General features: G+C 33.0%; 1 protein-coding gene across 1 annotated transcript; it reads right to left on the bottom strand.

The window, feature by feature from the left end:
* Positions 1 to 5,599: 5,599 nt before the first annotated feature.
* Positions 5,600 to 12,577, bottom strand: LOC132752805 (receptor-type tyrosine-protein phosphatase O-like). The gene is made up of 9 exons (XM_060743191.1): positions 12,446 to 12,577; positions 12,046 to 12,136; positions 11,634 to 11,710; positions 11,228 to 11,362; positions 9,561 to 9,683; positions 8,635 to 8,795; positions 6,792 to 6,927; positions 6,283 to 6,370; positions 5,600 to 5,816 (listed from the first exon to the last, which is right to left on the bottom strand). Exons 1-9 carry the CDS (start codon positions 12,575 to 12,577, stop codon positions 5,758 to 5,760), a joined length of 1,002 nt encoding a protein of 333 aa, XP_060599174.1. The 3' UTR covers positions 5,600 to 5,757.
* Positions 12,578 to 14,659: the final 2,082 nt, after the last annotated feature.

The raw sequence follows: 14,659 nt of genomic DNA, 5'->3' as shown, positions 1-14,659 counted from the left end.
CAAATCAGTTGTAAATGTCTATTTATTCATTCTGAAATGTAATTAAGATCTCACAATACACATCTCTAAATAGACAATACTTCTGAATCATTTTAACAATTAAGATAAAAGATGTTTACAATAATAGATTTGACAACAACGCTATTTCCTTTCATAGTTTTTACATTTTCTACAAAACATACAGTATCCCTTGAATATTCGGAGATACGCTGAAATGTCTTCAAAAAGAATGTCATCAGTTGTGAAATTTTCGGGGAATTATTTAAAATTATTTAAAAAAAAAACAATGCAAACAGTTGGGGAAACATTGAACTTGACATACGTTATACATTTTAAATAGCGTTTTGTAGAAAAATTCGTGTAATACTAATGGTGCTAAGAATATGTTAATATGTGATTAAATTTCTCGCAGAAATTATCAACTCAAAAATATATTTGTTAGTGCACAAAAACTGCATATGAGCTAATGCATATAAGTTACACACATAATGACACATATTAGTAACGGATAAAAGTATCATATATTTACCTAGTAAAAATCGACATTAAAAACTTCAGCATATTAAAACTGTGATCTAATACCGTCTAACCCTAGATTTGACTTTGACCTGTATCATTTTCCCTAAGTGTCATGAATGCGTTACGCAAAAACAACATAGACATTTTAACACATCAAAGAAAATATTTTTGCATCAATAAACAAGAAATATAGCATTAAGATATAATAATGATATTAATTATATAGGGGATAAATACTTACTTTTTTGTGTAAGATGAAATAAAATTACATGTTATACAACAAACAAACTAACTTCAATTTTATGCTGATATACGAGTACAAGTTAAAATGAAATTTCCTAAAGATTAACTTGAATATTAAAACCTTATACCCCATTGGTGTCCAATATTTCAGACGAATTTACCATAAATACTTAAAGTTAAGAGCTAAAATACAATGTCAAACATCAATTTCAAGTGGCAATTATATTATTTATTTAACAATAACAACAACAAAACAATGTCAAAATAATTCAAACTGAAGACTGTCTTATGGATGCTAGGCTATTTACTTATCTTTTAACTGATGGCTGCCATTGCCCATTCCATTGCTTTTACACATTGCATTACAGTTAATGCTCGTAGGATACTTAAATATGACAAATGTCATCAAGAGCAGCTTTTCATGTGGTAGGAAGGGTTATGAATTATCAGACTGTTACGAATGAAATAAAAAATTAGGAACGATATTTGGTGATCGGGTAATTGAATAAATTAAAATTCTTTTTGACTTGTCATTATTACACTTGTTTGAATTAAAATGAATCGCATAATTATTTAAATGATTGGTACCGGAGCTTTTTTTAAAGAAATAAGTAAATATGATGACTGCAATTTCAGCGAAAATGAGGATTACATGTGAATTTTTAATTGCTTGGATATAAACATGTTTTAACAAATATAAACTTTGCAGGGGAACAATGATATATAATGCCAACATGGGCAACGTTTGTCAACATATGACATAGACGAAATAATACGTGCAATAAATAAAAGAATTAATTAACGAAATTAAATTAAGTTTTCCATGACTGTCTCCATTAAAAAAAAAACGATTTAAATGACAGTGATAATAGATTTTGTGTTCAAAATATGTAAGATTTAAACCTTGTCAGGACATATAAGAACCTTTATGGCCAGCAAGTGGTCCAATAAAACGAGGTTCTAGAATTTGCGAAGCTTGTTAAACATAATAAATAAAAACAAACAAATGAGTAAGTTGTAATTGGGCTTTTATTAAAGCCGGTATATAAATTATACAGTGCACCTTTAGATTTTGTTATGACTAGAAATAGTACACAATAAAATGTTGGGCTTTTATTAAAGCCGGTATATAAATTATACAGTGCACCTTTAGATTTTGTTATGACTAGAAATAGTACACAATAAAATGTTATTATGTTTTATCTGGGCATAGAAATACGCCTTGCATAAGACTAGAATCACAAAACATACATTAACAATAAATATTTGATTATGTCACAAGTAAAATATTTGATTATGCCAAAATTAACATGAAGAATAAAATTTAGACATTGAAAATAATCTACACTAGTTATTGGGTGGAGGAAATGGGAGGAGGAGGTAAAAGCAATGCTACGATGAAAATCGTGAAATTAAAGCTGACAAAAGTATATGAATTCTTTTGTTTACAACAGTGACGCTAATAAGAGCGCATGCGCAGGGAAAGCACGCGGAGGCAAATCACGCTGCGCAACTGATAAAGATGAATACGGACAACGGCTGTTGTACATCACTAACTTAAAAAAGAGACCATTTCGTCCATAAAATATTTTACTGCATAAAATTCATTTATGGCCAGCAAGTGGTCCAATAAAACGAGGTTCTAGAATTTGCGAAGCTTGTTAAACATAATAAATAAAAACAAACAAATGAGTAAGTTGTAATTGGGCTTTTATTAAAGCCGGTATATAAATTATACAGTGCACCTTTAGATTTTGTTATGACTAGAAATAGTACACAATAAAATGTTATTATGTTTTATCTGGGCATAAAAATACGCCATAGGATAAAGATCTGAGAATTCAGAACTTTATACCCGCCCAGACGACTTGTTGAAAACTCTGGTAATGTTTTGGTTTGACTGGGGCTGTGTGGGCTGCTGACTGGAGCTTGACTCTTGCTTTTGTCCAATGGGACAAGATTTAGCGGAGTGCTGGCCTCGACAGTAACCGCATGTGTGGGGGAAGCAATTGACCAATGGACAGAAACCTCGTCTATTAAATGACCAGCATGTGTTTGGAAGGAATTCCCCGGATGAGTTTGACTTGTTTTTACGAAAGGAACGGGGTGCATTATTGTACGAGCCGCCACCGCGGCGGTACTGGCGAAAGGGATGACCTGTTGACGAGGGCACAGTTGTCGCTCGGACCCAGTATTCCGTGTGTAACTGGTCCCATGGGATTTGAACTTGTTCCCGAAGGGTTCTGAATTGGAAGTCGTAACGGGCCCAGGCATTTGTACTATGTTTAGACGCCAGGTCCCTTACCAGTTCACCATATTTCATAAGGGCTGGTGTTTCTAAAGGGTATTTTGTGGCATATATTGCCACAAAACGCATAAATGCGGTGGTCCACTGCTCAATGTTGTGGATTTTTTGTTTTTTTATAGATGGGACAAGATGGAAATTACCATTTGTTTGGTTAACTGAGAACTGGTATGGCATTTCTTCTTGGTCATGACCAAAAGTGATAGGCAGTAAGGCCCCAAAATCCACAAATTTATGTCTCCAAATTTTCTTTTGGAGCTTATAGGGAACTTGAGTAGAAATAGGGGATTCAAGAGGGGAAAACGACTGTCTTTTATCACCTTTAAGTTTTTTAGCCTGTTTAGCTAAAACTCCATCCAAGAGACTATCATCGCTGTCTGATGAAGAAGAGTCTGTTATTTCATCTTCCCCGCTGGATGTGTCAGTGTTCACACTGTGCCTGTGCCTGGTTGGAGAAAGGGACCTCTTTTTACGAGAAGAGTTTGTCTTCGTCTGTGATTTTGTTCTCCTACGCCCCCGGTCTTCCTTTTCTGTCAAGTTAACATTATTTACTGTGACATCGTTCAGGTTGGAATCATCAGAATCATCTGATGGGGATGCCGTTATTTCTGGTTGAACTTCAGGAACAGAAGGATTGTTATTAATTATACCCTGGCGCTTTGTTCTGTTAATGTGGTGTACATCGTTTGGGCTGCTCCCTCCAGCCACCGGTGCTTCCACGCAACACGAAGCTGTACATTTCGCCTTTGTTGACGAAGCAGCTTTCCTCTTTCCCGGCATATCTGGAAATATAGCAAAATAAATAGGAAATAAAACCTCGGATACTTGTCCGGAACCTCAGGACATAGCCTGGAATTAATAAATTTACAAATAGTTCTATAGCAGGTGTTTTGGACTGTAAAATATGTTTGTGCACTTGACTAGGAACTCCCGTACTAGACTGGTTAATAAGTATAAACAGTCAATTTAAAAATTATAACTCGGATACTAGTCCGAAAATTCGGGTGCCTGCCATGAAATTTAAAAAATAAAACATAAATCTATACAAGTCCAAAATATTCAGGCCCAAGCCTGGAAAATTAAAATAAATCTCGGATACCAGTCCGGAAACTCAGGTGCAAGCCTGGATATTTAAAAAATAAATCTCGGATACTAGTCCGGAAACTCAGGTGCAAGCCTGGATATTAAAAAATAAATCTCGGATACCAGTCCGGAAACTCAGGTGCAAGCCTGGATATTTAAAAATAAATCTCGGATACTAGTCCGGAAACTCAGGTGCAAGCCTGGATATTTAAAATAAATCTCGGATACCAGTCCGGAAACTCAGGTGCAAGCCTGGATATTTAAAAATAAATCTCGGATACCAGTCCGGAAACTCAGGTGCAAGCCTGGATATTTAAAAATAAATCTCGGATACTAGTCCGGAAACTCAGGTTCAAGCCTGGAAATTATAAATAAAATCTGCTCACCACAACTTTGATTAGAACTAACCAAGAGGTTATATATGTAAGTTTCACAATATTTATTATAACAAACTAGAGGAATATTGGGTTGGAAATCATCCTAAATGAAGCCTCAGGCAGTCAACAGTCCCCAATATATACATGAAATGTTACAACTCGACCATAATCATATATGGATTCCGTACAGTATACATGCATAGGTGCAATCAAAAATTTGAAAAAACCTGAAAACTTCAATTCGTTATCATTTTCCTACATAATCTAAAAGTAGAACATGATGAAATATGTCACAAAAACCTGAGCTTCAGTCATATGCCTGAAACTTGCACCCATGTATTTTACATGTATATAATTTAACAATAAAAACCACTATATAGTATAGGATCCTTGTTAATGATGTTTTGGTGATCACAAAGCTCGGAGTCCAGCCGAGAAAAGTTTGAAACGCAACAGCATTACTGTAGATGCAACGACAAGCAAAAACGAAAATACTTAACTGCTTATGAGCGTCAACGTATGAAATAATCTCAGCTGCAGCAATCAATCAATTTCCCCACCCACGTGGTCACTATTCAGCCGAACAAAGAAAATTATTTGTGATCCCAAAATCGACGAAATCCGGAAATACTGTCACACTTTTATCAAGTAAAATGTCAGAAAACACAAATCTTTGCAATATGATTAAATTTGTTTTAGATATAAAAGCAATGCTACGATGAAAATCGTGAAATTAAAGCTGACAAAAGTATATGAATTCTTTTGTTTACAACAGTGACGCTAATAAGAGCGCATGCGCAGGGAAAGCACGCGGAGGCAAATCACGCTGCGCAACTGATAAAGATGAATACGGACAACGGCTGTTGTACATCACTAACTTAAAAAAGAGACCATTTCGTCCATAAAATATTTTACTGCATAAAATTCATTTGTGTGATTTTACTTAGAAATTAGATCTAGCCTCAAAATAATTTTCGGACACTCATGGTAACTCTATTATATATAGTACATTAATTATGTATGAAATATATATTTAATTTGAAAACTAATTAAAATACATAATTAAGGAATATGTGATTTTAGCGAGTATTTTCCAAAATATGTAGATTTTTTTTCTAGTCAAAGCCATATAAGTATATATATATTTTCTGTAAAAACATGTATGTTCATTAGAAATTATAGCTGTTTCTACACTTTGTTCATCGATATCACCAGTCATTATATATAATTTTAAGTATTGGCGTATAAATTTTCTTCATCGGCTCCAAATCCTGTATTCACGTAAATAGCTGAAAATAGAAAATAGTACACTTAGTTTAATACGCCATCATGTTGAAAGAAAATTAAATTCTGGATGAACTATTTACATCGTGTTACAAAAAACCTATGTTAAACCTTTACAGTACTGGCGGCAACTGAATCGATCTGTGTGCCCAGTCCAGACCAAGATCAGCCGTAACATCCGCGCCCTCCTATCATGGTCTCTACTTTCAGATAGTAAATAAGATTTTTTCAAAAGTTAAAACGTCGTATCCCAATGATAAACCAAGCAATGAATTACATTTTTATTGTGAGCATAGATTTATTGCAAAATTTATCGTTCAGATGATTGATGATAAATTACTTTCGTGATTGTATTAACCGGTACTCAACAACAAAAAGCAAGCTCGAATGCTCACGAGGTTTGAAATCCATAATTATCCTAAATAGCAGTGATATAAATGCCTTTAAACTAAAACTTATTAACGTCATTACCTTCATCATCATCGTCTTCTTGTTCTTCTTCTTCTTGTTGAGTTGTGATAAACGACTTAATACATTCGTGAATATAAATGTACTGGTCCTTAAAATATAGTATAATAATTACTTTTTTCAGCTTGTTGACAAGGATATGATATCATAAAATAAATATAGTATTGGAAATCATAATTACTGCAATAAAAGCCTGTAAGATTGGTTCATCATTACACACATTACCCAAACAGTTCTAATGGAAATGATGTCTTATGTCGTAATAAAACACACCTTTTTTAAGCAATATTGTAAAACAAAAAATGTGCTATAATACGTTATGACCTATAAGTAGTATATCTATTCAATTTCAATGTTTGTTTTTTTTTGTTTGTTTTTTTTTTAGTTTTTTTTTGCAGAGAAGCATTTCCTTTCATTTTCTGTAAGATTCGGCGTACCCGCAGGTACTGTCATGATATTGCAACGACATTCGAACCCACAAATGGTATAGTGACTGTTATAAGTTATAGTACCTCTGTCTGTACCATGTTCAATCGATTGTTTCTCATTTCAAGGACAAGATTAAATATATCCACCTCGTCGTGATCTTTGATATGCTGTAACAAGTAATCCACGGCTATAAATGTCCCAGTACGACCTACACCAGCACTGTAACAAAATATTACGGCTTATATTTTAGTAGGACTGAACATAAGTGAGATAGAATGAATAGATCGGGAAATCATGGTGGATGCGACCAAGCCAAGCGGAAAATCGAAAATTAACAGACTGAGTTTAAAATGGCGGGGGCGCGGAGCAAAAACACGCTTATTAGCGAATGCGCGGTGGAAAATTGAATAAATAAAACTCGGGCCCCACGGGACGCGGAGCGGAATTTAAAAAATAAAATGGCGGGGTCGCGGGACAAAAATACGCATATTCGAGGGGGGCGTAAGGCGAAGATTAATAAATAAAACTTCGCCGCGCGCTTCCGCCACGTGAAAAGTCGAGAATTAACAAGTTAAAATAACGGGGGCGCGGAGCGAAAACACTGTTATTAGCGAAGGCGCGGGACGAAATTTAATAAATAAAATTGCGAGGTCGCTGGACGAAAACATGCTAAAAGCGGGCTCACGGGGAGTGTTTTCGTCCAGCGACCCTGCCAAGCAAAAAGTCTAAAATCACAAGTTAAAATGGCTAATAAGCGTGTTTTCGATCGCGCCCCGCCGTTCTATTTCGTAAATTAATAAAGTTTAATTTATTAAACTTCGCCCCGCGCTCCCGCTAATTAACGTGTTTTTGCTCAGCGCCCCCACCAAATTTTCCGCTATAACAATAGTATTACAATCGTTAATACGTCTATTATTTGTAGGACTGCAAGTCATTTGGTGTTGGTTTATATACTATTCGAGCTATGTACTTGTTTTTTAATTTTAAAGACAACGAATTCCAAACACCATTAACGCCATAAATCATACACACTCCACGATATATTGAAAATAATACCGGTATCAAGAATTTAAATATTATGATTATCACAATTGTAGGGATGTAACTCTACAAGATTAGACCATAAAAGCAATTCTGACTACATAAAGTAAGCACATGCCATACCAAATAGGTGGTAATTATTGTGAATAATCAATAAAATTTTCTTACCCTCGAATTTTGGGCTATGTATTTAACATGAAAACAGTAATCATTTTCATACATAAATTCAACATTATACTCAGGAGAAATATTTTTTTGTTGTCGTCATCATAATTCAAAGTTGACAGAAAAACAGTCTGATCAGCCCAAAATTAACGCTACGCATATATGCAAGAAATAACTTAAATAGATCTATGTCGCGCCAGCATAGTAGATGTAATATGGCCCCAAATCAGCCCCAAATTAACACTACGCATACATGCAAGAAATAACTTAAGTAGATCTTTGTCGAGCCAACATAGTAGATGTCTTATGGCCCTGTTTCTGGTGGAAGATGACCTCAGGAGCCCCTCCGGGCATTGTTTCAGACAGGAACGTGTACCCGAGTAGAACATGATCATAACTTTAAATAAAAGTAACAGTGTGCCGACATGGCCGAGTGGTTAACGTGTCGGACTAGTAATCTTTTGATCGCTAGTCGCATGGGTTCAAACCCCGTCAGGGGCAAGTCGTTGTTTCCTTGAGCAAGAAACTTTACACTCATTGCTCAGTACTTGTTGGTTCCAGGAACGGATTCGAAAGTGTGTCTATAAGCTTACAGCTTCCTCCACAATCGAACTAAAATAAATTCTGTATAAACCAAAGTAACAGAAGCCATTATGCTTTATGCTAGATAATTAAACAGAATCATTTCGTATCATTTCTCTTTTCTACTTAACGAGTTACCTGCAATGGACAATCATTGGCCCATTCGATGATTCCTGTCCCCGATTGCCATACTGTTTTACAGCTTTTACGAACTCTAACAATAATTCAGGTGTTTCTGGACAACCCATATCTGGCCACTTCAAGTAACTAAAGTGACGAACCATTTTCCGTTGTGTTTTCTTTTTGCAAAATGAGATAGAAAGAAAATTAACATGCATAAGTGTATAGATATAGATGTATTTAATATGTCAAATAAATTGGCAAGTTGCTATTTTCAAATTAAATACAAGCACACATAGTAACTGGATGCATCGTTATATGTTCCAAGTTATGCCCAGTTGATCAGTCAAACAATGGTTGACTACACGTGCGCTACTCTTCCGTCTGATACATAATGACTTAAGAACTATTTATAACAATATCCATGCACCGGAAGTCCGGAACTACTTTACAACATGTAGTTTATCTTCAATTTACTTTTTTAATTTGGGTCTTTATTACCAGTGATAAAAAGTTTATAAAGTTTATGACTAGCCATCCGGGCAACCGAAATCCGGACATTGACAAAAAAATGATTTTTTTTTCTTCCTTCTTTATTCATTTAATAAAAAACAGTAAATACAAATACAATATTTTCATTGTATTTCTTTTATAATTGAGTCAAATAAAATAAAAGCAGCTGAATAAGTTATTTTGCCTATAGTTTCCAGTACAGAAAAAGGATGTACATCAAATATAATGGTTACTGTTTTGAATTTATTTAACGTATGCAATAAAAACATTTAAATTATCAAATCATTTTCGCATTTTGGATAGAAAAGTACACTCTTTTATTTTACCTCAGATTTGCATATATCTTAGTGAAAGCGAGTATACCCTTTTATTTTACAACGCAAATGTTTCCTTTTTTCCATTGTTTTAATACAAACGATATTCAAACTTACCGTTTTTACTTCAAATATCTTAATAATATAGTCAGACATGTTGGATTCTGACTGAAGGGAAACAACCAAATCTCCGTAGAAAACTGGTTCTCCCATGTCCGGCCAATATTTATCACACTTACGCTGAAATCATTGTAACATATATCATCGTCACGAAACACTAATTTACATGTATATGTTTTCAATGTTTAATATATAAGTGCCATACAGAGCTTATTATGCGATAAGAATGCTCAGATTTTGATACCATCACGAGCACAAATTATTGCCACTAATGATCTGATTGAAATCGTTCGTTGTCTTAAGGACATAATATAAACCAGTGTATTTAGTATAAAAACATACAAGATAATAAAAAGAAAAGGGTAGTTATTTTTATCAAATATCAAATACATTTTTTATGACAGATTGATGAGAGAAATTTTGAAATTTTGTTGACTTTTTGTTTCCGACCATCAAATGCTTTTTGTGAATGCATATTTATTCCAAATACTTTAGAAATATGATGCTGTTTTATGATATGACAAAATGTGAACATATAACAAAAAATGTCCATGATTAAATTATTTCCCTTATAGAACATATAGAAACCCACAAAAAGAAGATAAATGTCATTTGCTTAAATCAAACATATAATTTTTCTAAATAGAATTCTAACACTATCGGAATTTTTTCTATATAGAAAAAGAAGGCCGGAAGCGTGCATTATTCTACAACAATGCACTCGCCGTTCTTATTATCTCCCTGTGTATTTTCACATTGAAGGCGCCATTTTGTTTAAAAAATCTGATAAATTAAAAAAAAATTTCGAATTTTGTTGTGAAAACTATCTAGAATGAAAGAAAATGGTCTAACTAAGAAAATTAATCCGAACACCAATATCTTTAATTCAGTCGTTAACGCTGTACAGACGTTTAAAGTGTTGTTTACGTGACGTCACAATGTAGCGCCAAACAGCACGTGCAAAACAATCAAATCAAGTTCGCTATTTAATGTCGCAAACGAGTTTAGTTTTACATTTATTTCACTTTTAATAATTTGTATTTCGCTTGGAAAATTATAAACTGAAATAAATAAACAAACAAAGTTGTATCAACGTTTTCAAAATTCGTTATTTTCAAAATGTTTCTACAAACGGTAGATTTAACAGTTTTTTTTTCAACCCACTGGAACGGCCTCTAAAGAACGTTTCTATTGAAAACTCTGAGGCGAAAACAAATTCAACCACCAAACATAAAGTCCAACGTTATAATAAAAAATATATTTTTTCTTGACGTATTAGAATGGAAATAGATATCAATTCTTCGTGCATTATTGTATAATAATGCACGTTTTTCGTTCAAATGCTTTGTAATTAATCACTCAGGCCTATCGGCCTTCGTGATTATATTACTACGCATTTGAACTCAAACCGTGCATTATTCTACAACAATGCACTCAGAATTGATATCTATTTCCTAAATCTACATTAATCATGCTTACACCAAACACATTTTCTTATTATAAATGCATTTATCATTCTAAAATCAAAACATTCTTATTATTGTAAATGCAGTTAACAATCCTAAATCAAACACACTTTTACCACTTATAATCATTATTCTTTAAGTAAAATATATTTTATTCATAACAATACAGTAAATTGTGTTAATTGCAAATAAACACACCCGTCCTTTTTCCATTAGTTTTGTCAACATGACGATAGTATCAACATTTTGCTCCCACACCATTCTCCAGAAGTCATCAAAAGTAGCTTGCATAGGGCCCTGGGTAGCAATATATTCTCTACGAGATTTATAACCCTTTTGATAAAACATAAAAAATATGGATTTAATCTTATCAATTAAATTGTGTAAATTCAAATATATATGTCGTAAAAATTAGCATGACAAATTTTACAAATAAGTGACCTCATCTAAGTTCCACAAGTTATAAATGTGGACTTGCCATTAAATAAAAAAACATCTAGTTTCAACATTTACATGCTATTTAAAATTCACACACAATACAACATTCTAAACGGTTATAAGTAGCCTATGAATCAAAACTTTTGACATTGAGTTAATTACATACAGGAATATAGTTGGCATTGATGTAGTCCGACCCTTCCATATCATCAGACGGTCGCAGTTTAACTCGAGAATGATCAACTGAAATATCAATATACCCACGTTACACCAAGACTAACATTATTAAGCAATCAGCAGAAAATATCAAAAACACTGTCATATTCATATAATCATATATAAACTTTACAGTTATACATTTTAGTTCGATGTATTAAAAATCATTTAGCAGAAACTGACATTTTGATCTTTATTTTTAGAATTTTAATGTTTCAATTGTTTTCCATTTGCCTTGTACAACACTGTCCTTTATAGCTTTCAAATATACGGTTTTAATTTATTCACAGAACGTACTTCAAATATAATAGACAAAGAAGTACACGTATAAATTGATTTATGTATGTAATTTAAACACAAACATGGTAGAATATTTGTATATCTGTTTTTCGGTCGACAACATTGTTGTTCAGCTGCCGTCATTGGATGACTGGGACTCTTCTCCTTCAATACCTACAAAATGGTTTTCTAACATTATTAATGACTTGAATTTGAAAATAATGAAGGCTACATATAGATAAAATTCTTATTCTTTGTTACTATATGACCTTAGCACGTGCTCATTTCAGCTTTCAGAAGGCAGATTTTCTTCACAAATTTTGTAGTCATTACTTATGATTTGGTTCCAATCTGTTACCTTTCATGCATAACAATGATTATCAAAAAAAGTTCACATTCTCTTTTATCTTGGGTCTTTGTAATGTATATTTTAAAGAACAAAAGTAGTATAAGTAGCGCTCTAACATATATAGCTTTATCTACCTTATAAGCATCAGCAAAAAGCAAATCAGAATCTCTGTGGAATCTTTCAACAGCATCTGAAAAGTCAATCAGCTTAACGGGTCCTTGTCTGAAAAAAGATAAAACTCGTGACAGATATGCGATATAAGACATAGTACTGCAGATTATTCTTCTAAGAGAATAAACGCTAACATGTATGATAACAGAATTGAAAAAGATAGGAGAACTGATAAAGCTAATTTAAATATGCAATTTGGGGTTTACTTGAAGTGATCTAAAGAAATTACCAAAATAACAAAATAATTTAATTTCATAACCAATGAAAATGCAAATTTAGATGACTTATATACTGATAAAGAATTAGTTTTGTTTACAAAATTATGTAAAATGGAAATATGAATGAGTGTAAAGTGATACGTGTTTCATACATATGCAATTGTGCTGAGATGATAGAGATGTTTGGCAGCTGTACTGTAACTGTTGGGACAAAATACATCAAAGAATATAATGGCCGGAAGTAAACCAGGAAATGCTACAAAATAAACATTTTATCGTACATTCGCTACTCAAGACGCAAGGGAAAACACTTTTATACGAGAAAGTCACCATTTTGTCATATTTTTTCGTTTTCGCCTGGCCCACTTCGGCGCAAAAAATACAAAAGCACGAAAATACAACATTTTGTCAGCGAGGCACATGGCGAATACACAAAACATACGACAATCTCACCACTTTATCGTATCTTCGTGTCTTCGCCTGTCCTTTTTCGTGGTTTTACTTGGCGCCCCGTGGAGCGAAAGTATGACAACTGCATCTTTTTTATCGTGTTTTCCTTGGCTCCCCGCGGATCAAAAATACGACAAATTAATCCCACTTATTTGCCGCCCCGGGGAGCGAAAATAAGACATGTCACAAATCATAGTAGTGAAAGATGGTCATAAGATAAAAGTGTCTATCTCCTAGCTACTGGCCTGATTAAGGTTACGACAATAGTTATGTTTGCAGCAGCAGTATTGATTGTCAATGTTCTTGGTGTGAGTAGTAAGTTTTAAGCTTTTAAACTAGATGAGTCTTTAGACATTTATATTTATATCTTCAACGTTTTCGTTTTATTTAAAATTCTAAAACGACACTTTAAACTAAAGAAATTTACAAAAAACTACTGTGACACAAACAACACTAACACTCTTTACAATTTCAAATTAGTTTGTTATATCATAACATACTGTTATGTCAACATTATTTGAGTCCACATCTCATGTGCATTGAAATTAAAATTTCAACGAAATTTAAACAGAACTTAGAGCCTTATGAAATTTAAATTATAATTATTATTATTTCATTACTTTTTAAAAGAAAACTTCATTTTTAACTTAAGAATATCTTAGTAGGCTAAACATGGTTACCATGAAAACATATTTATTTAAGCAAATACTATAGGAGGCGCGAACGGTCGGGATGAAGGTGTATGTGGTGCAATAAATATAGAAGTGAATTTTATAAATTAATGATACTTATATATATGTATAGATTACATTATGTACTTACCCTGGGGTACTGAAAAAAAGTTAAATTGTGTGAGCCAGATATCATCCCAAAATATTTCTTATATACAACCTTAGACTGATATTTATTCTTTAATAGTTTCTTCGAATTGTTTCATTCATGAATGGTGTAACATTATAATTAGGCAGAGTTATCCAATTAAAAGGCTATAAAGACAACCATTTATACACGTCCTGCAGTTATGTTTATTATCATTGTTTACAAAAATGTCCATTCCATTTTTTTCATCTAAGCGTTTTAAAATCACGCTTCAAAAATCGTTTTTTATCAATTCTAAATAAAAATAATCTACGTTTTTGGAATCACGAGCACAAAAGTAGAATATTTGAACATTTTTCTATCACTAAAACACTAACAACATACTTGATATCTAGTATTAGAAAATAACGATAAATAAATGAAACGAATCTGATGTTATTAAATTTGGTTATAAACTTACTTGGAATAGCTTAATACCTGCATCTTAAAAAATGTTAGGAGTAGTTGCTTCACAAAATAATATTAAATGCGTTCAAACGTACGAGTATTGCAATGGTAGTGACGATAGAACTTAAATATATGTTTTACCTATTGCCATTAAAAGTGAGTTGTAGTTTAAATGAAACAATGAAAAATTTAAGCATGCCATTAATATATTTATCGCGTCAATTTTCCAGGTTTTATTGAAAT

This window comes from Ruditapes philippinarum, unplaced genomic scaffold, assembly GCF_026571515.1.
Source record: "Ruditapes philippinarum isolate M1 unplaced genomic scaffold, ASM2657151v2 ctg395_1_1_1_1, whole genome shotgun sequence".
NCBI classification, from domain to species: Eukaryota; Metazoa; Mollusca; class Bivalvia; order Venerida; family Veneridae; genus Ruditapes; species Ruditapes philippinarum.
Note: the sequence above shows the minus strand (reverse complement) of the source record. Positions and strands in the feature narration are given on the sequence as shown.